The sequence below is a fragment of the Arvicanthis niloticus genome, chromosome 27 (genome assembly GCF_011762505.2).
Source record: "Arvicanthis niloticus isolate mArvNil1 chromosome 27, mArvNil1.pat.X, whole genome shotgun sequence".
Lineage (NCBI taxonomy): Eukaryota > Metazoa > Chordata > Mammalia > Rodentia > Muridae > Arvicanthis > Arvicanthis niloticus.
Window position 1 is genome coordinate 12396249 of NC_133435.1, and position 27589 is coordinate 12423837.

At 36.0% G+C, this 27589-nt stretch overlaps 1 protein-coding gene across 1 annotated transcript in view; it reads left to right on the top strand.

Moving 5' to 3' along the window:
- Gria4 (glutamate ionotropic receptor AMPA type subunit 4) overlaps positions 1–27589 on the top strand; it is a 309909-nt gene that overhangs the window by 110025 nt on the left and 172295 nt on the right. The window contains exon 4 of the mRNA XM_076925900.1: positions 8308–8547. Coding sequence (XP_076782015.1) covers positions 8308–8547 — 240 coding nt within the window. The remainder of the gene's footprint in view (positions 1–8307; positions 8548–27589) is intronic.

The following is a 27589-nucleotide window of genomic DNA, read 5'->3' on the forward strand; positions in this document are numbered from 1 at the left end:
AACTCCCAAGGAACACCCACACCAGGTTCCTGTCAGCAAGTGCCTCTTGACAACAGCAACAGTGTCTGCATGCTGGATGGATCCCCAGGTGAGGCAGTCCCCAAATGGCCCTTCATTTAGTCTCTGCTCCATTCCTTTCTTTCTTTCTTTTTTTTCGTGCCTGTCTTTACTTTGAACAGAACTTTAGCCAAAATGTGCTGCAAAGAGGAGATAGAACCTGTAGAGACCACCTCCAGTAGATAGGCACAGCCCCCAGTCAAGGGATGGGGCCACCTACCCATCTCAAAGTATTTTATTTATTTACATTTCAAGTATTATTCCCCTTCTCAGTTTCTCCTCTGAAATCCACCCCCCATCCTATTGATTTTCCCCATGCATCTGTAATGGTGCTCCCCCACCCACCCACTCCTACCTCACCAGCTTAGCATTCCCCCACACTGGGGCATTGACCCTCAAGAGGACCCAGGGCCTCCTCTCCCATTGATGCCAAATAAGGCAATCCTCTACTACATACAGAGCTGGAACATGGGTCCCTTCATGTGTACTCTTTGGTTGGTGATTTAGTCCCTGGGAGCCCTGAGGAGGTCTGATTCATTGATATTGTTATTCTTTCTATGGGGTTGCAAATCTCTTCAGCTTTTTCAGCCTTCCCCTAGCTCCTCCATTGGCATCCCTATGCTCAATCTGATGGTTGGCTATGAGCATCTGCATCTGTATTGGTTAGCAGAGCCTAACCAATGCTATCAATTTTAAGTTTTTGTAAGAACTGTTCTTTTTGGTGTAAAGACTTTCAGTATAGGTAAATAAGAATAATATGAGGTGATCTGTCATAACCATAGCAATGAAGAAAATGTCACAGGGACTCAGCCTATACAAAGGCCTAAATTCTAGTCTAGAATCAGTTAAACTGTGGCCCAGATCAAGCTCATGTGCAGATTCCCCCCCTCTCATGGTCATGGGATTATAAGCATACTGTAGCCTCTGTTATTAGCTTACTTGCTTCTCTTCAGGCGGCTTTCCAATCTCTTCCCCATAAACGATTTATTTAATACATTCTATTTCTCATAGGTAAGATAAATATAACCCCCCCTCTCTGATATTAATAGGCAGTACATTTTTCTTGACTGTACATCATGGTTGACGAGAAACTTAACTGTTTCTAAGCATTTAGGAAATGTGTTTGGCACATGTAAAATCCAATCATAATAGTATTAAGAAAGCCAGCAAGTACTAAAATTAGCTTTATGTAAATATAATAGTGATGAAATAGTAAACTGTCTAGGAGAATGCTGAAGTATGACATATAACATTATACTCTTTTTGATAGTACGGTCATTTATTCATTCACTTCCTGTTTCAGAAAATGTATCATTCAGGATGGAAAGTCAGCCGAGAAACACATGCCTGTTAAATACCAAAACACATAAAATAAAACAAATCTGTTTTTTTTAATTAAAGAAATATTTTCATAGCATGGAAACTTTCCCTTAAAATTAACTTATCCCTGGAACAGACAACAAGTAACTGGTAAAGAAGAAAAAGAAATAAGTGTTGTAGCTCCATAGGGGAGGCTTAATGAATACATACATAATACACTGGACAAGGAGCTGACATGAACTCAAAGATAACAGGATTTCTAAAGGTTTCGGTGCCAGTGACAAGAGAATGCAGAGCAAAAGCCTTTATTCTTGGTTTCTAGTTAACAGCTTTTTGCTTGCTTTGAGGTCTGCATGGGAAAAACAAGAAATAGTTGCGCTGAAAATTTTAGTATATTATTCAACTTTTGTGTGAGTTTTCTGCTAAAAATTTATAGCATGTTTCTTCTAAAAGCCCCTGAGCAAAGATTCATACATTATCACCACATATAGACCACACAAAGCACAAAAAAGCAATTGAAAGAAATAAGTAAAAAATTTACTATGGAGCATTTTTTTTTCTGCCCAGCAGGCTTCTCTGTTAAGTTATCACTGGTACAGATTCTACGAAAATTGAAGCAATGATTTAAACTACATATATGGTAGTGTCAAATTGCCAAGGAGTCCTGTTGATAGAAATGTATGAAAGAGGCTACGGAGAGTTTAAGTTGACTAAACACGTGTATAACCGTTACACTGGAAAGGGAGAACATTAATTACTAGAGCTACATGCCCTAGATTCAAACATTCAAAGCATCCAGACCTACAAAAAAATCATGAACAGGGGAAACCTTGCAGCCTTCCAGCCTCATTTTACCATGTTCTATAACTAATACATGCAGGGTATTTGACAAGATGGTCTTACCATCTGTTTCTGCTAGGGAGCCAATAGTAACCATGACATCCTATTAAATTCAAGATTTCTGAGGTCTCTTTAGATAACAATAGATATATACAGACTTTTCTTCTCACTTGTTATTATATAATGATCCCAATCTTAATGGATTATAACAATTTCAGTGAGTTTCTTCACTTATACTTGTATATTTCATGCAAGATATAATCTCTGTATTATAGATATTTGTGTAGGGCAGTTAAATAATAGTACTTAATAATTGCTTAATAATTTGCAATGTTATTTTTGCTGATGTAGGAGTTGGAACTTACCTATGGCCGAGAAAGGACTTTGGTTCTTTTCTCTGTAGACTTTTCATATAACCCAGAATTTCAGGTTGAACAGAAGCAAGACTACAGTTCTAAGAGTTGAGGTGGTAAAGTATTGTAAAAGGAATTGGTGTGACAAGCAATCTGAAGTAATTCACTATGTCACAGAAGCTGTGAAAACCAAAGTCATGTAGATCTTCAGAAAAAGTGATGAATTTGAAGTAGATGGTACAGTTTGGGGGAGGGGCATGAGCATAGGCACATAGAATATTGCTTTAGTCAGTGTCAGGTTCAAAGGAAACTCCATTTCTTCACATTCTGATGCTTAGACAATTGCCAGCATTCTGCAGTTACTTGTGAAGCTGGTTCCTCCTACTAAAACAAAGCATTTCCCTTATCAGTGGTAAAAGGGTCAATGGTTGCCTCCTGTTCCCATTAGTATAACTAAAAGCAAGCTGACCTTCAAGCTTTTTCAGTATCACAAGTACTTAGAAGAGTTACATATTCCAGAGTTCCTGCTAGCTCTTTTCCACTCTTCCCACCTCCTGCTATGCTAAACTTCCCTAGCTCACAGGTTACATTTTTTCTTATAATCCCATTGCTTTGGCTATGTTCCCTCTTGATCCTCTGTTATGCTCTGTCTTTTGCCCACACTCACTTTCTTTTTTGCTCTCCCCTGACCCTTCTCGATATTTCCATTTTGCTCCTTCTTTTACCAAGGCCAAGTCTAATAGTTGGCATGTTCAGTCTAGTACTTCCTCTCTTGCTTCTCTGGATTCTTCAAGATGCCTCTGGTTGTTCTCTCCTTCAAATATACATTAAAAACCTTTTTAGCCATACCATGGAGAATTCATATGATCAGTTTTTACAGTCGCTACTGTAACAAAAATGTTTGAGAAGAAATAACTTATAGGAGAAAGCATTTTCCATTTACAGATCAAGGTATCTGCAGTGGGGAAAGCATGAAGGGTCATATTGCACAAACACTTAAAAAGCAAACTAAAAAGGAAGAGAATCTGGACAGTAAAACAATCCAAGACAATCCAAGCCTACCTCCAGTAACCCACTTTCTCCATCATGGTTCCATCTTCTAAAAGTTCTATAATATTCCCAAAGTGCACCAGCATCTGAGGACCAAGTGTTTAAACATATAAGCCTCTGGGGAACATTTCATATTCAAATGATAACATGATGTTCAAAGCCCAGACTTAAATGATATCATCTGTTTTGTGAAAAGTGGTAAGTATAAGGTGGAAAATGTAAAAGTGTACCAAATTTAAAGGAACGGGTGTTAAGTAAACAAAAGAAGACCATAGCAGTGGTGTTGGAAAGCAAGACAAGGGATGCATTTGAAAACCTCATCTAATGTGTCAAAAACATGTCAGAGAATTCTAGCAAACTAGAAGTTAAAAAAAATGACTGTTTTGAGGTGAAGCTAATGAGATTTAAGTGATGAGAAACCATTGGAGATAGATGAATTAGAAACTATGTGAAAAGCCCCCCAAAAGAGGAGGCTGTGCATTTAGTGAGGGCACAGAAGGAACAAAGCCCAGAAGTTCTTTAACTTAATAAAGCTGAGCCACAAATGCATTTAGAACAGGAGAAGGATAGGAACTATAAGGGGAAGAAGAAACTGCCTTCCCTTGGTCCGCACTGCTGTTGACATGCCAAATTCAATCCAAGTCTTCTAATTTGCAACACACTGAGCTAAGTCCATATCATTCTACTTAAATATACAAGGCTACAATTCATCACAAATTATGCCATAATATGATTTAGTTTATTATCTGTAATATGCATGTGGAATGAAATTGGGCAACTACCTGATGAAAAGATGCATTTAATCCACTCACACCATCAGGTCTAAAGTGAATGGACTATCGCAGTGTTTATGTTATTGGCTAATTTACATAATACATGTTATCTCATTAGTGAAGCAAAATATAGAATATGCACTAAAACTTATGATTGTATTATTTCCTCAAAAACCTTATTTTAATTAGTGTTGGCATCGCAAAATTTCTGTCACCGTGGTACCATTATGTCTACTCAGTGACTATGTTCAAACAATAAAATTATTGTTTATTAATTTATATAAAAACTGACTTTCATTTTCTACATTGAGAACATATTTTTGTTAAGCTTTGTTTATTGAATTATGCTGCATTTATATGCTCTTATATGTTCTTATATGTTCTGTTTGGATACTTATTTGGATTCTAAGCTACAAGTCAATGGGTATGGAAGATAATCAAGAAAATTTTGATTTACTGTTCAGTAATGAAATATATAGTAAATATGGAAATTACTAGGCTACTGACTTTGATTCTATTTGACCTAACATTGTATTGTTCAGGGTTTCACATGAGGATAATAACATTGAATATTTGACTGACAGCCAGCTGTTACATATTGAAGACACAATAACCTTCACCTGCCAAGCCAGGGCTCCAGAATAAAACAAGGGGATAATGTTCAAAAGAATAACACTATAAACAGAAATTGGCAAACGTATCCTGATGGTAGAACCCATCCAGAAACAGTGTTAATGGGTGTGTATTGAGAATGCTTTAAAAGTAAATGTAATAGAAGCAGAATGGCAGTTAGCTATAAAAAAAAAAATTCAGATGATCGTAATGCAAATGAATGGAGGCATATGTATATGATTAACATGAAGAAGTTATTACATTTATTGAGGACTAATAAAATAAGCTGAAATAAGCTAAATAATATGATGGGTACCAGGAATTAGCCATAGAGGGGCTTTGTGTACAGTGCCTTAGGCTTAACATTGTGTTTACTGCCTAACACATTTTGCAAAGGGTGTTGATATTTTGCATGGATGAAAGTAGGAGTGCTTGTTGATTTGTGTGTGTGTGTGTGTGTGTGTGTGTGTGTGTGTGTGTGTGTGTGTGTAGGATAGAGGGACAATAGAAGAAGGGCTCTAGCACTGTACACCCATCCTAGCTCACCAGTGGTTCTGATGCAACACCAGTCCCTCGGGAATGCTTGGGGTTCCTCAAGAAATACTGTGAGAAAAATACTGTTTCTACTTTTTCCTGAATAATGTCTAAATCCTGCATGTAGGTTTAGTAGCAAAAGGAAAGCTGAAGGGTTGAATTCTAAAGCTAATCACTAATAGCATGACTTGTATCATAAATTATGTAAATTAGGGCATAATATAAACATATTTTTTTTCACTCGAGTAAACTGTAAGTTATTTCAACCATGGATTGGGAATGAAGTTCAGAGGTAGGATACATGCTTAACCCGGATTAAAATCTGGTCAGTATGCAAAAGCAAAATTAAACAAACAAAAAAAAGTGAATTGAGTTATGCTTTCAATTAAGCAGAGACTGAAAGTCAGCCTCAGACTTGTATAAAAACCAGAATACACGTGGAAATTAATTATGCCCTGGTTGAACCATTCACATAAATGAATCCAAAGTGTTGGAGGGATATCTATGAGGTTAGCACACGATCTATAACATGAGTTACTAGATCACTGAAGTTATGAAAATTGAATTGCATGGAAACTCAAGATGTCAGTGTTTTCATTCTGACAGCTATATATGTTACAAGAAAATTACAACTAGTCACTTGGTCAGCACATGCCGTTGAGAATGGCCAGTGTGTTCTAGGACTTTCATCGTAGCTTCTGAAAGAGTACAGAGTTATAGATTCATGATCTTCCTCACTATATTTCTTTACAAACCGCTCCAGTAGCTATTAAAATGCTATCTACTGTGTAGCATCTGAACATGGTGAGTGTTGGCTTAAGATCAACTGCTGTATTTTATTTTCTAGAACTCTCATTCTGTAATTTAGTAATGGAACTATTTAAACTATAGTCATGCATAGAACCTGATATCTTAAAAGATGGTGGGTTTTGCTTCGTGTATCCTTATAGAATAGTAGGTTTATATACTTTTGTTGAACTTTTGCATTTTGTCATTTATGCCGATGAGACAAAATAATATGTCCTAAATAGTCAGGCTAAGCAGTGACAATGTTAGGATTTAAACTTACTTACAAGGTCTTGAATTTTCTCCTTATATCTCCGTGTCAATTCTATCTTGGACTTTTCAACTAAACATAGTCTTTGGTCCTTTATTAAACTTATTGTTTTAAGAAATATCCCATGTGTGCTATGTAACGTTCATCAATTTTCTGCTAATTTTACACTCTTATAATAACATTTATACTGGATTTCCAATTTTAAGAAATAAAACAAACAGAAATAAAAGATATGGCTCTAGATTTTAGTAAAATTTATTTCATTATATACCACATGTTCTGAAATCTCAGAAATTTTACAATATTAGTTAGTACACATTTCTAGAACTTTTAGCATTTTAATAAAATTTTCTTTACTTACTGAGGCTAGAATGGTAACTCAGTTCAGAGCATTTGCTGCTCTTGCAGAGTCCCCACGTTGAGCTCACAGTACCCACATAGCATCAAGAGCTATACTTAGAGGATCTGAATTCCTCTTCTGGCCCTTGTGAGCACCAGACACACACATAGTACATGCACAAATGCAAGAAAATACTCATATACAGAAGATTAAAAATAAATATTTTTAATTCTTCATTTCTTAGTAAACTAAAACTGTATGAATAAGTTATCCATTATTCTTGAGTTTCTTAATGAATTTTAGCAATTAAAAATATTAAATAAGAATCCCAAATGTAAATATATTCTAGTGCCTAAAACTACTCTGCCTTGTGATATAAACCAAGTAGAAATAAGACTATTAGCAATATAAAAATTTACAATGCAGTTTTGTTTTACTTTCTATACAAAGACAAAACACAGAGCAGCTGCAGACAGACAGACACACACATACATACACACACAGGAGCAGATTGATGTCACCCACTGACTGTCGTTCTGTGTCTTTTAAAGTATAGATGCAAAAATGTCACCTAAATATGTTCTATAAATTAGCCATGCTGTAGTAAGCAAAAGCACCTTTTAAAAAGAATATAGAGTCTCTTACACTCGATGGTGCTTTCTTATCCTTGCAGGAATTGTGAAGGTGAAGAGAATGTCCTTTTTCTCCTGGCAGGCCTTTTCAAGAGTTGGGACAATTGTTTTAGGGTTATAGTTACACTGTTACTTCCACTTCACTCAGCTGTTTATATGCCCTAAAAATTGTCTTCCTCTGAAACCCAATTTCTGTCTTCAAACATGATTCAAGCAGACTTCAAGGTTGTGGTGAAAGATGAAATTCCTATGGAGTAAAGTTGGAAATAAAAAGTTAGCAATTTGTTTATCAAATGCAGTCCAAAAATAGATGAGGCAAACAAATAGCACAGGAAGCAGGCAACTATCTTGAATTCCTACTAAAAATGTCAAAGTATATTATTACTGTTTTCAGGCAAGAACAAATACAAAGAAAAATTTATATCTGTCATTCGTAAAAGTCTGTAGTATTGGATTTGAGATGTTTACTTTATTTTAGTCAAGTTCCTCTTTAACTCAAATTGACTTCTTAGAGCAGAGCTTTAATTTAAGCCAGCTTCACACAGGCCTTGCTGTCAGAACAAACTCAAGAACTTACAACTTACTGTCCAACAAATGCACACATTTCCTGTGTTCTTTATTATATATTCCTAAGATTTGATCATTTTCTTTTAACTTTCATAGACTGTAGGCTTAAAGTGTGTGGTTTCAGAGTGCGATAAGAGTTGGTGATTGGTTTCTCTGTCTGTTTTTTCTGCAGTCTGTTCCCAGTATTCTAGAGGGGTGTTTGCCATTTTTGGACTCTATGACAAGAGGTCAGTGCATACATTGACCTCGTTCTGCAGTGCTCTGCACATCTCTCTCATCACACCAAGCTTCCCCACTGAAGGGGAGAGCCAGTTCGTGCTTCAGCTAAGACCGTCATTGAGAGGTGCACTCCTGAGCCTCCTGGATCACTATGAATGGAACTGTTTTGTCTTCCTGTATGATACAGACAGGGGTAAGTCTTAACGTTCTACATTAGGAGATCTCTAACCTTCAGTCTGCCATGCCTTTGTGTCATTTATGTAACTTAGCACAAACATTTTGACCTTAATGCTGCTTAAACCAGATAATAGTTTGGACATATTATCAATGTTTTCATTTCAATTCCCAGAAGTAATTTCCAGTTTAAAATGCTTCTAGCCGGGCATGGTGACTTTCTCCTTTGATCCCAGAACTTTTAAAGGAAAGGTGGAGGCAGATGAATCTCCATGAGTTCCAGGCCAGCCTGGTCTAAGTAACAAGTTCCAGGCTAGTTGGAGCTATACAGTGAGTCCCAGCATCCAAGCAAAACAACATAACACAAAACAAAACAAAAAAAAGTAGCTTCTTATTTCTGAGCAAACTGGCTCTGCGAGCCTGTTAAAATTGTAGCATTGAGAAAGACAAGCATGAGTCCTTTTTCTCTATCAGTGACAACTATCCCAGAACACTCGTTGATTTCTGGTCCATTAAATTAAGTGCACACATATCAACTGAATGACTCTATCACTAATTCTCCAGCAGCTGCCAGTGGGGTGTTGACTAGATCAATTACTTCCATATCTGTGTATCTAAAAGATGTTTAAGATCTCAAGGTTGAAGGCTCAATAATTGTGAGATACCAGTCTGCCTCAGATGGCAGCCAAAGGCTCTAAGTTATCTATCTGTGCTTCCAGCTTTGAATGCATATGGACATGCTGAACGTCAGGGTTCTCATGACTACCTCACTCTGCTTGATTAATTAACAAGATCAAATCATAGAATTTAAGATCTTTTTATGTCTTACATACTGTAACATTATATAATTGTTCCAGGAAGAGATATGTTTGGCAAAGTATAAAAGGGAAATTTTTCATTTGACTTGTTTTGGCATGCCTTCATTGGTCTGTTACATTTCTGGTTAATATATTTACAGAAGGTTTTTCTGCTCACTGTTTAACATATTTTCAAAAATCTAACAAGTGCAGGTGCATGGTATTGCATATATGTGTGCTGTCTCAAAACAAAGTCTGTGCAAGAGGTGCTGATGGAATGGACGGAAGCATTTGTGTAGGTGATGATTGTATCTATGTCTACTTAGGGGGATTTTTCTGCAGATTTTTACTTTTAAAACATGCATAAATACCATTAGATGCTAAATTAAAAATAATATAAAAGGATGGCATAGCAGCTAGCACTTGGGAAATCAACATACTAGTATCAACACATATCAAAGTGAAAATATAGATAGCAGTTTCTTTGAAATTTCTTCCAGAAAGAGTTGGAAGGGTATAGGAAAAGTGTTTTGAAAGGTAGACCATTCAGAATGTACACTATATATCATAGGTACCATCTTCTTCTTAATCTTCTCAACCTACTACTAACTGTCATATTTACTAGCACTCTGATATCACTTGATTCTTTGCAACCTCATTTCAGATAGGACTAGGATAGCAGTAGTCAAAGTTAGCCATTCACTGTAAAGCAACCCTAGTCCAATCCAAAGAGGAATCGTTAATGTCTATAGTACATAAAGGTACCCTTCTTTTCTTTGTCTTCTCTAAATCTAGTTCCTAATTACCACACTTACTGAAATTTTGATTTCCACCATGACTGTGCTGCTTGACTCCTCAAACATCTTTTATAGATAGAATTAGGGCTGATGATAAAACTAAGATAATTGACAAAGTGAAGGCAAATGTTAAGATTCTTTTAGAGTCTATTCAAGTGTGATATAAGTAAGGATGGATAATGTATCCTAATGCTTCATTGAAGGATGTCTAAACTAGAAAAAGAAAACTTTCCTCCAAACCCATAAACCAAACAACAATTTCCTGGTATGACTTTCCTTTTGGTGAATCTCCCATGAAAACACTCAAGCAATTATCTATATTAGAATGAACTTGTCGAGTTTTCAAATGTATTTTTTATAAGTAATCCAAACACATTTACTTATAAACATTAACTACATCAATGGCTAGACTAAATCATCAAATAGGAACCTTCATCCAGTTGCCGAGTCGGAGGATATTCCATTCCAATGGGAGAGAGCTAACCTTAAGTGTAACTTCACCTTCTATTTGAACAAGGACAGCAAGACAGCCAAGGAAGATAGAAATATGTAAACAGAGACAAAGAGTATTATAACTGAGCTAGTAACAGCAAGCAGAAATGGGCAAGATGCCTTGTTCTTTCCATAGCAGAATTTCTCCCTGCCCTTCTTAACTCACAGGTCCACATGCTGATAATCATCTTGAATTAAGAAAAGGGAATAGTGGTTGAGAATAAATAGGATTAAGCCACATCAGTGAGCTTCCATATTGTGGAGAAAAAGAGATCCATGCTTTCTTCTTACACTCTACTGTTTCAAATTCAGACTGAGGTATTGGATTAAGGAAGAGGTAAAGAAAGAATATAAGAGCTAGTAGGACCATGAAATGTCATCTTCTGGGCAAGATGTATTATTGCAATCTTGAACTCATCTCATCTGTGGATGCCTGTTGCACTGTATCTACCAAGAATGGATATATTAACAATCAGGCTAGAGGATAGAGAGAGCTCTATCCTCTAATAATAACGTGTTAACTACTGATGGATTTAGGGAGTGACTAAATTATTGTCTTGTTGTGTAGCTATTGATAACCCCACCAGGTTCCAATGAATACTTCCAAATAAATAATCACACAGACACACCTGCCTAAACCAAACAGGTCAGAAAGCAAACTCAAAGTCATGAGCTTTGAAAAGGGATAGGAGTGGGTAAGAAAGATTGACTGATATAAAAGGGCAATAAAGAAGAATTTGAACAGAGAGTAATCAGAATACTTTGTATTCTTGTATTTAATTATCAAACAATAAAATTAATAAAATAGTGCAGCTTTTAATAATTGGGCTGATTTGACGGTTCTTCTTGAAAGTTAACCCAAATGAATGCCAAAATCTAACAAGCACTATCAAAGAAGGGTATTGAACAAGGAAAAATTTAAAAAGGCAAGGGTGGTCACAGAAAGAGGAAAGCAGAACAAATAGCAAAATAGGCTGTCAATGGACAGAAAGTCCTGGTGATGAATAGGTGCCTTCAGTGAATTTTTGGTTCAGACAGCCTTCTAAATATTTGCTGGCTTAGGGTGGCCTAAATGGGGAAAGAAGGGCAGTACATATCAATCCCTATGAATGACTCTGCTGTCAGTGTAGTTGGCATGTTTCTTAGATACTATCCCATTACTGTGAAGAAACATCATGACCAAGGCAACTCTCATAAAAGAGTGTATTTAACTGGAGGCTTGCTTACACTTTCTGTATCTTAGTCCATTGCCATCAAGACTGGGAAGATGGTGGTACATATGACACTGGAGAAGTAGTTGAAATTTACATAGTGATTCACAGGCAGGCAAAGGGAGAGAGAGAGAGTGGCCTGGCATGTGCTTCTGAAACATCAAAGCCCACCCTTCCTTCCTTCCACAAGATCATGCTTACTTCAACAAGGCCACACCTATCTAAGCCTATGGGAACCATTTAGTGTTTTAAAAGGTGTTAGATAAACATTATTTACTGGAAGCTCACCTGGGTGGCCATTCTTTGCCAGTTTGTTTTGGGCTGAGGAGTATTCTGTACCACTGAGGTCTTACTTGAGAACCTCTTGATATGTGCTAGATGTCTATAATGAGACAAGAATCTTTCTTTCATAGTAGATTAAAGACAAATTTATTGAACCCATAGCAATCATCCAGAATTTTTTTTTAACAGTTTGTCTTCTCTTTGGGGTGATAACAAATTAGATTTTAGTATCTAAAGAAAACAATCATTACCTCATTTTAAAAAAAGACTATGCTCTCACTATTTTTCAAAGTTTTAATTTTTTTTCTGTTTTGATGGGATCAGGTTAAGAGCATAACAATCTTCTTACACTTGTAGAATGAACTTAAATACTCATTTTTACTGTTGCTAAACTAGGGCTTTTAATTTGAAAGGTAAATGAAAAAATTTTGTGATGTGTATCTCATTCTACTTTGCATATTTACCAAGTAATGTAGCCACACATCACCAAAAACAATGCCAAAGCCATGCATGGGGTTTGCACTGTAAACTATTATTGTGCTCTTCTTCACCCTGTCAGGGATCATTTAGCCATTAACCTAAAATATGGTGCTATAGGAAGGGGTGTTCACTGTGAATATTCAGTGTGGCTCCTTCCCTCCATTGTGCCTAACATGAATATTTCTATCAATTTTTATTTAGGGACTATTTGAATTATGACTCACTTAGAAAAAAAGCTGTTCTCTTTGTAAGTCCCTTGAAGTACCTTAAACACAATTTTGAAAGGCCACTTCAGAAATAAAAAATGAACAAAATCTAAAATTATCATGAACATTTGTTACTAATGCACACTAATGTTGTTCATTTTACTAAGATCATAATGGATTGTCTTAAATTCTATTTAAATTGTTTTCCAGGAAATATATTTTATTTGAACCATTTCACTTACTTCATGTTTTGAATTTTAAAATATTTTCATTATATTAACCATTATCTATTCAATTATATAGGAAATTTTGGTAATAAAGTATACAGCTTCCAAGAATGGTACAGAACACTGTAATCCCCTATTCAGGAGCCTGAGGCAGGAGAAATGTGAGCTAGAGGCCAGCCTTGCCTACATAGTAAATTCAAGGTCAACTTTAGCTACAAAGAAAGATATTTAAAATAAATAAATAAAAAAATAACAAAATAAAAATCTACCTGTCTTTTAAGTCTAAAAACCACTCTTTATAAAATAAATTCATATTAGAAATTCTCCATCCCCTTCAAAAATGCATTAATTTGTACAAAAAACATACATGGTACATACAGAATTCAAGGCTTTTACATGGCTGAAATGGTTATTGAGTGGAGAAGAGCAATTGAAGGGAAGCTGTGCCCTTCTGTGGTAGGTACATGTTTCTTTTATATTACTATAGATAGGAAAAGGTAGACACTGTTTGAAGGTGTAAACAGCAAAGGACAAAACTAAATAACTTAAATTTTTATTTTAATCTAACAGTTCTCTTAATAATCCTGGGCTGAAAAGTATGTTTTATGTCTAAAAGCAAGGAAAGAAGGTGGGTTTAGCCTTCCTATTTTTTAAGAGAGCATAGCTATACAACAATCAGAATGAAGCCACTGGGTCAGACACTTGCAATAGCCAAGGTGTTCATCAAACCCAGAAGCACATGACCAGTGGTGCCACATATCTGTACAGAGTCTAGATGTCCTCAGAAGAGAACCATTATAGCAATATAAGCTTTAGAAGTAGGCACTAAGAACATCTCGTGTTAGCAAACGCAATTCGTCCACCTGTAATTAGTACAGGTTGACAGGCTGCAAAGTAGAATAAATATAATTAAGGTTTTTTCCTAATCTGTCATAGTGAAAGATACCCCAAATCCTCTTTAATATTCTATACAAATCTGTTTAAGTTAAAGTTGCTGAATTATTCAAGAATAACAACAGTCAGCATTTATCAACCATGACAGCATGTGTTAAAACATGGAACTCACATATATGAGTTAGATCAGTGAGCTTCTGAAAATGCCATCGAACCTGCTAAAATATTTGCTAAAAATATTCCTCTAGTGAAAAAGAACAGCTGTGTGGACATCACTAGGGAATGGAAGATCATCCTATAGAAGCACACCTGAGACTCCACACTCAGGTTTCCAAAATCAGAATTTGCCAGTTCTCATGAATTATTTTAACTGAATCTGTTAAACATCTAGATCAGAGAGAAAAAAAAAAAAAAAAAACCCTAGGAGATCAAATGTGACCAGCACCTATATCTTGTAAACCTATATCTTCCAATCTTATTGGAATATAGCGCACCCAACTGTTGAATATTGTCTCTGGCTGTATTTCCAGTGCAATAGTAGAACTGATTTCTCCATTGTAATCGAGCCTATGTAACCCACAAAAAAATCTAAATATTTGCAGCTGAAAATACGATAAATGACTTCTAATAATATATTGTTCCATCTGTAGAACAGACCATTGTCCAGCCCATGTCAGAGAAGCTTTTCCAGGTAGAAAGCAAGAACTACAAGAGGATTCGGGGCTGGACAGTAAAGCAGAGAGTGAGCGATTTGGAGTGCTCATCCCTTAGTGGGGTATCTTTATCAAACTGTTCTCCTTAAGGCTTAGAGATTCTGTGGAAAAGAAGGGGGAAAATACTGTTAAGAGTCAGAGGGCATAGATGACTTAGGAGATAGTGTCTTTCAGAAACAGGACTGACATACAGAGATTGTCACAATATTTCGAAACCATGCACAGGTTCAAACCAAACAACATCCTAGCACTGAGAAAGAAAAGCTGACACAAAGTCACACCCCTCACTAAGAATCAACTGACCTACTGAAAAAGTGAAAAAGCATGTGTTTTTCAATAGAGTAGCACTGGCTGTATTAATCCCACGCCAGACACACTCAGATATTCTTAGACAATATAAAACGGACACCGTGCTTTCTTGTGTACGTTGTTTTTCTGCCTTGTTTCCCCTATTTTATTTTTAGTTTGTCTATTTTGATTTTCATTTTCTGTTTTATTTATGATGTTGGGATTTGAAAGGTTGAGAGGTTGAAAGGATCTAGAAGAAGTTTGGCGAGAAAAAAATATGATCAAAAATATTTTACAAAAAATATTAATAAAAACTTTAAAAATATTTACTAGCTGGCCCTTTAAAAGACTGTGAAAATTCTTTATTTAAACCCTTAGTTTAAAAATTGCTTACTTCACTAGAAAAATCTCATGTAGGAAAGATACTCAAGTCTATGAGGTACATATAGATATGTGTGAATTCATTACTAACAAACATATTTGCATAATATAAAATTACCTCTCAAAATTATAAAAGAAATTCAATAAATACTTGTGAAGTTTATTTTGGATTTTATGCAAGAATGTATTTATAGATGCCATGGAAACAGTATTATTAATATTTAGTATCATCAGCACAGAGACTTTCACCTAATGTAATATAATTTTTGACCTAGGAGAATCTTAGTAGCCACCATTACTGTGAAATGTTCTTTAGATAACTAAATAAGTAGGACTCAGCTCTTCCCACCTAAAGGCTATTTCCTATCCTCAGAGTACCACTGACTCACAGTCTGATCATATTGTTCATTTAACATGTCAAGCCAAGGTTTTTATGTCAACCATTTGTTTACATTTCTGCATGAACAAGATCTATGAAGAAAACATTTTTAAAAGGCATTTTAGGCATTTATGTGTCTATGTTTTATGTGAATGTATCAAATGAAGTAGAACGTTACATAACATGGTGAATCAATACTTCAATCATATTTAAGGGTTGTTTTGATTTGAGAGGTTTTGATTTTTGTCATTAGTGTGTGTGTGTGTGTGTGTGTGTGTGTGTGTGTGTGCGCGCGCGCGCGCAAGCAACCTGTGTGCATGTTTGTATGTCTGTGCATTGTATGTTTGCAATGAGTTAAATTATCAATATAGATATTTTACATTAAACTTGGAATCATTGTAATATTAATGCAATAGTTTATAACAAATGTTTTCCTATAATAAAATGAATTCAATTATTTCTAAAATCACAATTGGAACTGTGTTTTTGAATGAGTTTTGTGTTTATTTCTGATGACTTCTACGCAAATTCAGTTAAGTATATTAAAAGTAGAAGTCCCATGATCTCTATACTGAGTGTTTACTATAGTCTCACAAATCATCTTTCAGATTTTGCTCTTACCCCAAACTGAATTTTCCATCACTGGTCTTACCCCAAACTCCAACAGCCACAGTGAATCTCCTTCCCCATACAGATCATGTGACACCTTTACCCAAAGCTGCCCAGGGTCTGTTTTGCACTAAATACTAAGTCTTCGTAATAGCATGCCAGACTCACCCATCCACAGTGCCTTGCATACCACCATTGCTCTGCCTACAATGTTCCTAAAAATGGAAGACAAATGCCTCTCCTTTTGCTCCTCCAAATCTTTGCTCAAAGCTGTCTTCTCACAGAAGGGGCTTGCTGACTACTTCCACCCCGCAATTCCCCCCCCCCCGCTTCTCCCCTCCCCCCCCCCCCCCCCCCCCCCCCCCGACTTCCTTATCTTTGTTCTGGTGTAACCCACTGAGTTTAATAAGGATCACTTAAATAAGCACAGGTGGGGAGAATTTCCTGAAGCTTGCACAGGTTAGCTGTGGCTAATCCACTGAATCACATTAGTTCCTCCTAGAGACTATTAACTGATTATAGCTCCTCAGAAGAGTGTGAGGTCTCGTGAGCCTATCCATGGTAGAAAACTGACAGATGCCCTCTTGGATAGATCATATTCAGGTAGTTACTGCTGTGATGAACTTATGGGTACTGCAGTGAAGACAGCATTCCAGAACACTCTTCACCCTCCCACATCCTCTCATGTTCTGTCCACCCCATTTCCAGAATAGTTCAATTGCCTATCATGACATTGCCCATTCTTCTTCCCCAGTTTCCTTTCCTCTGACACACAGTTCACATCTTAATCCTCTCTGCACTTATTTAGTGCAGGCTCTGCTACAGAAAGGCATTTGGTTGAGTTCGTCACTGAAATATTCTCAGGATCTAGAACTATACCTTGCACATTGAAAGTCCTTCAGATATATGCTCATTTAACGTGAGTGAAAATAATTGACAGAAATAATGAAGGACTGAGCACGCATGTATACCCAATAATTATCATGGAAAGGGTGGTCTGTCAGCTCAGAAGCCCAGGAATAAATCACTCTTGGTTGGCTTTTAGGGCATGTATGAAACCCACAACTTTCTGCTATCCCTCACACTTTACTAAATCGTCTTTAACTGAACCAGCAAATTGGTGTTTGTTTTAGATTATACTTTGCAGTTGGTAACTTTGTGTTATCATTTTGAAAGATATAGAAGAGAAACTCTAATAACTCACTCCAAGTTCCCCAAGCTGAAGCCCAATGTATACTGATGGCCTATTATGGATTTTAGATGAAGAATGACATTGAAAGGAAATATGAGCAGACAAGCAAAACTACGAACAAATCAAAGGGACTGTCAGATAGATCAGGAAAGGTTATTTTAAGTAGTATCTGGGATGTTTTGGAGAATTTATATGATAATAGGAAGTGCTTTTAAAGCCTCACCATGCAATGCCTGGGGCAGAAAGCCTTATACATGTGAACCCGTGCATTTGCAATTAAGTAGGTGATACTGTTTTCATATTCCAGAAGAGAAAACTCTCAGGCCCATCATGGCTATAAACTGCTCAAAATCACACAGGGACTCAGTGGCCAATTGGAGTTTCTCTTAAAGGCAGTTGGACCTCTGAATCTGTGCTATTAACAACTCTGCTCTGCCATGAGGACCTCCACCTTTACTTTGAAAGAGAAATTGCCAAACAGCATAGTAGGAAAAGCAGGCTTTGGACAATTGAATACTGCACATGCTGGGCAACCCAAACAGTTCCTGAAAGGCTCAAAAATAGAGGCAGTCACAGATCCAAACATTTCTGCTTTAGAATTTATTTCAGCATGGGCATCTGAGTCTTGCAGCTGCTGTGTCTGCTCTCTTGTGTGACCACAGGTGTTGGCGCTATGAAGAGAGTGCATAACAGCAGTGACAAGGCAGGCACAGTGGGGACTGCCAGCACAGGAGGTGATGCCAAGCTTAGTACTGAGAGTCAAACATATGCATGTGCCAGTTCTATTCCAAATGCTTTTTTATTGAAGAAAAACAAACTTGTCTTCAATGAGAATGTTCATTTGAAGCAAACAGCCATTGCAATCTAATACTGAATTTTAGGAAATTTAAGCATCACTTTGGTGTTCATTAAAAAAACAGATTTTCATGAAAGAGCCCCCTCAAGTTAAATGAAAAAAATAAAACAATACCCAGAATCTTAAGTGAAAAGCACTTCAGTTCCTAATAAGGTGTCATTCTCTACAATTACATAAATACCTGCCTGTGATCTGCAATGTGTTCTGTGCTTGGTAAATCTACATATGAACTATAGATATGCACAGCAAAGAGAAAATAGAAGACAATATTTCTATTTAAAGACAGTATCAAATTTACAATTTGAAACTAAGATTCCTCCTAAGTAGAAGATAGAATTCCAATTAGTATCTAAGATGTTAGTGGAGGTTTTAGGTAAAGGGAAAAGAATGTATCCCAAAGAGAGGGATTGAAACAAAAAGAAGCAGCAAGGCCTTGGGGTCAACAGGAATGATGAGCAGTCCACATTATTACAAGAGGGGCCAGGGAGTGAACTGTGAACCATTAAGGAGCACTATATCCTCTGATGCTCCACCTCTAAGTCAGAAACAGGACATATAATTGGCGTTCAGTTAATGATGAGTGTCTAACAGCCTTTTGTGAACAAACCATGCTCTAATTGAGGCACTACAAAGCTGAAAAATGGTAGAGAGGGAGGGTCATTTTGCTCAGCAGAAACTTTAGAAATGACACCATTTGAGTTGAGCCAAGCATATAGACTGGGAGAATCCATATAAAATGGGAGTCTTTTAGAAAAAAAAAAAAAAAGCTTTATGGTGGTGTGCGAATAGTAAATAACTTAGCTATTGCTTGGATGGGAAAGAGGATGTTGGATGAGTGATTCGGCAGGGAGGATGAGGAGGATATAGTTGTTCGGAACAACTAGGAATTGAATCATGCTGGATTATGCAAGCATCCCTCAAGAATCCAGAAACTGCCCTAGGTTAAGTGATACAAGTGGTCATTGTACAGTAAGTTGATAAATGATTAAAGTTCATACTTTAGACATGGAATATTCTGTAACAAGAAAATCAACTGTAGAAGTCTCACTGCAATGGGTAATTAAATAAAAATGAGTGAGCACCAGGCGACACATACATAAGCATCAAAGTACAAAGACAGGCATCATCAGGCGGGTAGGCATTTGTTAGTCAATGTTCATCATCTGCGTCTGTAGCCAGATCTTATTTATAAAGATGTGTTTGACTTGAAAAATAAAATAAATGAGATATAAATCACAACCTGAATTAACTTATGGATCTCTACGACCTCTGTATTTCAGCATATAGCCCATATTCTAGTAAAAAAAAAAATCAATATGTCCATGTCATACAATCATCCTTATTACAGTCAAATACGTGTAGAACAAAAATGTCAATGTGCTCTAGTTTGCTAAGAGTTTATGGTGTGCCTACCATGCTAAAACAAAAAGTTAAGTCTATGGTGATGCCTTGGTTGAGTACTGATGCCCCTTATTTAAAGACAAGTTTTAGTTGTGGGTGGATATTTATGATGTAGTTGCTCTGCTCTATAGATATTTCAAGTTTCCAAAGAAAAGTATTTTTTTTCTTAAAATTTTGTTTAAAAACAAAAATGTATTTATTGGGATCTTTATTAACTAGTATACGTCTGTCAAAATACATTTAAATGGATTTTTAAAACTTTTGAGTACTTGATCAAATTTTTCTGCCTCTCTCGTATTCATCCAAAGCATTTCAAAAATTTATTTTAACGTTTTGTATAATTTTGATGTGGAAAGTTCTCTCAAAGTCTTATATGTTAGAGGCTTCATCCCTAGCTCTATCGAGGACTCATGGAAACTTGAAGAGGTGAAACCTAGTGGACACGCTTAGATCATTTAAAATTATTCTTAAGAGATGATGAGAACTTGGCTGCTTCTTGCCTCTTATTCACTCCTGGCCATGCAAGCAGTATTTCTGCTATTCTATATCTCTCTACCAACATATGCTGCCACAGACCCAAAGCAACAGACTAGCCACGACTAACAAACACCTCTACAACTGTGAGATAAAATAAACCTTCTCTCTTGGTAAAGTAATTAATCACAACTATTGTCATAATGAGGAAAAGCTGACTAACACTTCATTTCAATCCATACTTCTTCAAATTCAACATTAGTTTTTGAATAAACCTAGTCACCCAATTTCTTCTGAGTCTAGAATGCCATTTATTACTAAGAGAAAGGCATAAATTAACATTTGTGGATTCTGTTCAAACTGAGATTTGTCTGCTTACCACACGGCTTTACCCATAACTCTGCTAAACATATTTCCTAATTTTCACAGGTACCAAAGTGAATTTTATTCCTACTCAGCTCTCTTCAGATCACCTTAAATAAAATCAGAGTTTTCAACATGACACCCTCTACATTCTGTCAACAGAAAAATGCTCTGAATTTGCATGAATTCCTTCCTAGTTCTTCCTGGCATCAGGAAATAATCCTTTCCCTCCAAAGCTATGTCTTCAAATGAGCCCGTGACTTTCTTCATACTCAAAGGTGCTTATTTTAAATTAGAATTTATTTTTTTTCATGTTCTTGTCTCTGCACTGTCCCACCTGTAATACATTCAGGCCCCATGTTCTATTGTACACAAAAGACCAATGTTTCCCAAACCAAATATCTTGGTATAAGACTATAGTCTTGCATGTTTTCTGCTTACCATAGGACAGAAATTAATTTGGACAGATAATCCAACAATTTTGGGGTTGAGACAGTGATAAAAATGACCAAAGAATGGAAGGGTATCACTGGTCCTCTTCTTCCATCTTCAAAGTCATGTACTTTGTATCTCTAAATTTCTCTTCCTACATCACATAGCTTTCAACAATGCGTATGTTTACAATTAGAAAAACCTAGATATTTCAAGAAAATTTCTAAATTTTTATATCTTTAATTTAATAGGATCAAATCAGGAAAAGAAAATGTATTTGTCAGTAAGTTAGTAGTCTTGAGTTCCCATGAGTTAAGATCTATGCATTTTAGGAGTGCCAACCTGTTGGAGATTGGACCCACACCCTCACTCCAGTTGGATTAAGCTGTTATAAAACACAGTGACTGTTTAGGTATAAAATTCTAAATTCCCAATAAAACTTCCCTCCATGAAGTAAGAAGAGATATGAAAACAGAAGAAAAATTCTGAGTGGAAAAACTAGATGTGAGAGAATGAGAAGGCATCTTACTGGCTTGCCTACTACGCACAAGCCCTGAGTTCAAAAGTCAGAGCTAAAAGTAATAATTACAGATAGGACAATTATATTCAAACATTTTCTATTCAAAAGCAAAATTGACTGACCCATGATGATGAAATAAAACCATATTATCACAAGTGGTAATTAATAGAAACTAGGTTATTGTGTGTGAATGTCTGAAAATGAGCATGTCAGAGGAGGGGTATTGTGTAGTTTACTTCAGGCAAAACAATGAGTCTGCTTTTTGGAGGAGTGAGTTAATACCTAGTATGTAAACATATGAGTACACAGAAAATATACATCACTTAGTGGTCCCAGTTCTGTAATAAGAAATGTAGAGTTTAATTTTTTTCTTTATTCTTATAATTTTCTTTAAATATTAGTTTTTAAAACTAATTTTAAAGAATGTTTTAAAACTAATGTTTTGAAAGAAGCAAGGTGGTGTATAATAAATATCAGACTATGTTTCTTCAAAACCCTTAATATTTTGACCTTTAGTAATATGTTTCAATAAGCCAAAATTTTTTATTTAAATAGGTTGATTTATAAAATTATGCCAGTGGTACATCAATGATATTTGACTGTATCACTCTCCCAAAGACATCAAGCTGTTTTTTCTATTTATTATCTGTGCCTCTTTTTTCACACTGCCATATTTCATTTAAATAAAAAAATCACTGGATAAAAAATACCTACTATACATAGTTAGTATGTAACTATTGCATCTGAATTCACTCTTACATTGATGTGCTAACCATTTCCCCCTATCATTCGGCTTACTTATTTTATTCTACTGTTATTGTGATGGGACCTGAGCCCTGTCAGTGGCATGGCACAGATATGGAGATCTGACGACAATTTTGTAGTCAGTTCTTAGTACCTTTAAATGGGTTTGTTTACCGAATTAGACCTAGGTCATCACTTTATACAGCAAGCTTCCTTAGCCATCTCAGCAGGCTTGCACCAGCTTTTTCAACCATTTTCCTGATAGAAAAATATATAGAATAACAGCTACAGAAACGTTATTCTTTAGGACATTTAGGTGAAATAACAGAGTACCGCTAATGCAAAGCTTTGTAGATCTTACCAGGGTCAAGAATACAGAGGCTTCAAAAAGATAGCAACAAGAGAAACTGAAGCCCACAGGGTTAGGAAGAACTCCTTCCTGCTTCTTTCTTAGTTTTCCGTGCAAAATTCCCAGGGGAAAAAAAAAATTCAATTGGTCTCAAAATGCCAAGGAACTTACTTTCATACAAGCAACCTAAGGCAGTCAGGTACTTACCTGCAGTTTGCAGTGATAATTTTAAATGCTGTACTGTTTTTGTTACTAACATGTTTTTCTTTTGAAATTCAGAGATGTCACTTCATAGAAAGTGCAGTTGGAAAAAGAATCCGTTGTGTTGCGCACAAATCCCTGCAGAGAACTTTGCAAATTTTCAGTTCTATTTAAATGAAAACAAATAAAACGTTAAGAACGCCAAGTAGAGTCAGAAAAAAAGAGATGAGTCACGTGATTTCCTTGCCATTTTATAGTGTAGGTCTTGCCTTATGCTCCATATGATCGTAGTAAACCAAGCATAGCATGATGAAACCTGCTCACACTCGCATGTAGTATCTTACATTACAGACTGAGAAAATCAGTTGTTTTCACTTAAAAATAATCCCATCAAACATAAAACAGGTTCTTTCATGAAGGCCTATATACTGACTAAAAGTCTCTTATGAAGTCAAAGATTAAGATAATGAGACTACAGAGTCAATATAAAAGTACTGGAAGCCAGACACCAGACACCTTGATTCATACAAGGATATCCTACTTCAGTATTTCTTCCTGTACAGTCTTCTCATATAGTTATAAAAATATAGATATTTTAACAATAATGGAGACGGAGAGCTAACTCACAGTCTATTGATAACATCAGAAAAGTATGACCATGATTCAGGTCTGATACAGTCTCTAGTGTTAGTAGAAGAGGAATCATCAGACACATGTAACAAAAGTATTCAGTGTCCTGGGACATGGTGTGTCCAATGATAAGTTAGTAATAATTTCTGTTTTATAGTGTGGAGATGCTAATTCTCACCTACAGTAAGAGTGCCTTCAGCATGCTCTGTAGACATTGAGAAACTTGCTATTTCTGAGTTCATGGTTTCACTAAAGCTGACACTTGAAAGTCTACTTTAAATGCTGCTCGTGGAAATGTTTAAATCTCACCTCATCTTTAGGGATTGTATAAAAAGAGATTTAAGTGATTCAGGTTTTCCTTTTTTTTTTTTTTTTTTTAGACTTTTTTATGTTTTGTGCGTATTTGTCCTGCAAGTGTATATGTAAACTACACGTGGGTTAAGAGAGTTCAGAATCCAATGTCAGCTCCTTTAGAACTGGAGTTAGGGATAACTGTGAACCACTCTGTGGGGATGCTGGGAACTAAACCTAGATCATCTGCACGAGCAGTAAGCCCTCTCTCCAACCCAACAATTCAAGATTGAGAACACACTTAGTGGAAAAAGAAACTGAAATTTTAAAATTGTTGTTGAAATTTTAAAAAGCCTCACTAGAAGTCAGACTCTTACTGTCTTGATGGCTTCCAGGTTGATGGGAGAGTTTGGAACACAGTGTATGTAAGATGAAATAAAAGAAATGAGCACACACAAGATTCAGTATTAAAAATATACACCTAAGCATGCAGGAGTCTCAGAACTCTCCAAGTGACAGCATTCTTTTCCTGCTTCTGAATATTTCACTAGCTTAGTCCACAGACATGAAAAAATCACAGTAACTGAAAAATAGCTGGGTACTGCTTTGTCAAACCTTTCTTACACACACACACCAAATCACAACTATAGTTGTCCAACCTTTAATACACATCAATGTTACATGCTTCATCACATTAGTCATCACTAAGACTTAGACAGGAGTTTATAGAAAGAAAACGGTGTAGTGTTACTTAAATCAACTTCAGAATTGATCTTATATTCAAATTACAGGTAACTGCTGAGCTTTTTGAGTACGGAACTAGAGGAATTTGGGAAATTTCACTTTTCTCTTCCAGTTTAATGCTTCCCATAAACCTTTTGTCAATGTTAATAATAATAATGGTCATGTTTTCCTTGGGACTCTTTGTCACTGGAAGCGTCTACCAAACCACATCAAAACATGAGATCCCCACAGAGGACACACTTGGCGCTGAGCATAGTGACCCCAACAGATTCCATTTACCTCTTGATTTGGGGGCCACTTTCATTCATTCCAGTATGTTTTTCTATCATCCATGATTGAGCAACTAAATTTTATTGAGTCACAATCATAGATAAATATCTATGATTTCTAGGTAGATAATACTTTTTACCTTGACATACATACAGTTTTGGGAACATATTTTTTTCTGTATTTCAGATTATTTCTCTGCTGTAGAGAGCATCAGCTAGTACCTCTGCACTGATTTTGATTCAAAAAGAGCAAATACGTTCTTTCATAGTATCCTTTTCATTTATAGCTAGGTGTGAAATTCAGCTCATATTCATTTTGAAAAAAAAATCTCTTACAATCTTCACAAGAGTCCAATATACAAAAATATACACAGTAACTTATTTTTTTAAGTCTGAATAAACTAAAAAGTAGATCACACCCTTCAGTCTAGAAAAAGTCAAAATAAGAACCCCCCACCCACTCCCAAAAGAGAGGTTTATTTCTTCACTATAGATATGTATAATTTATAATTAACAAAGAGCTTTGGAAAGCCTTTTACTTGGGGATTCAACTCAGACAGAACTGCTTGACAACTGTGAAGTAAACAAATCTGAAAAAGGATGGTGCCTAAGAAAAATCACCTCTTTACCCAAAGCTTGGATGACAGTTTGTAACCTGTCTCACTTACTCCACATGAGACTTGCCTGATTTCATCTAAAGCAATCTAGGCAATCTAGTGAGTTTTTGTGCCTCTTTTATAACAGATTCAGTCAGATCTATGCAAAATTTATTACTAGAAAAAAAGCATATATGGTCTGTGCTTCATTCTTTCAGGATTTAAAAGAAAGTTGCACGTTTATATCATAAGCTAGTGCACTTTTTAACGGATACACCTAAATTAATAAGTGGCAGGTCAAGATGTCTTTAAATATTTGTATTTTATGTTTATTCAGTTTGTAAGAGAGAAGTGAAAGAGGAGTAGAGGGAGGAAGAATGAGAAGGGGAGAGAGAGGGAGAGGAAAAGGGAGGGGCAGAATGTATGTGGAAACCTGAGGAGAAATTGAAAGAGTCAATTCTTTATGCCTTGAAAAGTGATCTGGCCATTGAACTAAAAATAATGCATCCTTACCCACTAAGCCATCGCCTTTATCTCCAAAATATGTGTTTGATGTTAAACGTTACATAGAAACAATTTTTAAGCAAGAAATTTTCAGGTTTTAAGTGTATGCTTTTGTAGCAATTATAATAAGAAAAATAGAACAAACTTATAAAACATTCAAGTCAAATAAAATGCATGTGATTTCAATATTCCTGTGATGTGGGACATGATCCTAGGCTTTTTGGAGTCAGAAATGAATCTTTGGATTCTGTGCTATCTCAAGCTTGAGAAATTCTACCTAAACCTAAAGAAATCTGAATAAGCAGTCAAAAGGGGTTTAGGCACTTTTGAAGGTAGATGTTGTCTTTCTTGAACTCTCCCCTCCTTCTCAAGAGAAGCCTAACACAGCTGATCATGAATAGGAAGGGTAATATCAAAGTGTTAAGAGAAGGTAAATGGCTTTGAATTCAAGCAGGCCTGGCTCAGGTGTAAGTTCTAGCTTGAGAATTTACTGGTTGATTTTCAGCTCCCTAACCTCAGATGATAACTGACAGAAGTGATGAAGATGTGACAATATACAACTTAGTTCTTTGCCCATAGTAGCTGTTTATTAATGAATCAAAGCTGAGATCCACTAAGGCTTTTTCTCCTCAGTTCTGAAATAAAATCAAGGATAGCATAATCCCCAAAGAAACATCCTTTACTATGTTGCTTGTTCTCAAATATATCACTGTCAAGGAAATAAAGAAAATATATGCTCAGTTTTTCATAGCAGTAGCATTTTGAACTCAACTTAGAAGAACAATTTTAATGTAAGCAGTTTCCAAACACTTGAAAAAATAGATCCACAAAATAAGGGAGCACAAAGTCAAGTCATCTCATTTCCAGAGTCACTTTCTGTCTTAGCAACACACAGCTGTTACACTGGGAATTATCCAATTGCACACAGATAGATCTCTCTCCATTCATTCGGATAATTCTGAATTCCTTTCAGAAGCATATAAAGCCAGTGAAGAAGTGTAAAGACTCAATAACGGTCATCATAAGGGAAGATTCAACCAACCAGAACAGCTGCTCATCAGCAATGCCTCAGTGCTGCCTTTATCATCCATATGGTTCTTTCTAACATCATTGAAATGCAAATTGGACTAAAGTTATTTTAACCATACTATTAAAAAAGTTTATGAATTGTGCAGTTAAAACACAAGAGCCTCTAAAGGGAGTGAAAGATAAAAGGACTTCTGAAGGGCTGTATATGTGTATGCTTGCTCAAGTGTGCGCATGCATGCATGTGTGTGCGTGTGCGTGTGCGTGTGCGTGTGCGTGTGCGTGTGTGTGTGTGTGTGTAATCATGAGCTCAACTGCCTGTTTTATACCTGAAGCTATAAGGTAAGCAGAAAGAAAACACATAGTGTTTAGCTATGCAAATTTCTGCATTCTATGAAGCTTAATTGGAAGAATGAAATAATTCAATTAGTAGAACTCAGGGGCCTTAGGCTGACCCTGCCTTCCCTTCTAAATGGGTTCTAATGCCTGCATAGCCATTATTCAGTTCCTTGATTTTTCTTCCTCACCCTGGCATTTAATATGGTGCCAAGTCTTTGAAGGACTGACAGTATGTGTTGAATGAATGAATGAATATTATTTCATAATTACTACATTTAAGTATTCACTGTATTATTCTTTTAATTTAATTTAATTTTATCATAACTAACAAAAGATTTCTAGGTTTTTTAAAAAGAATTTTATACCTGATCTCT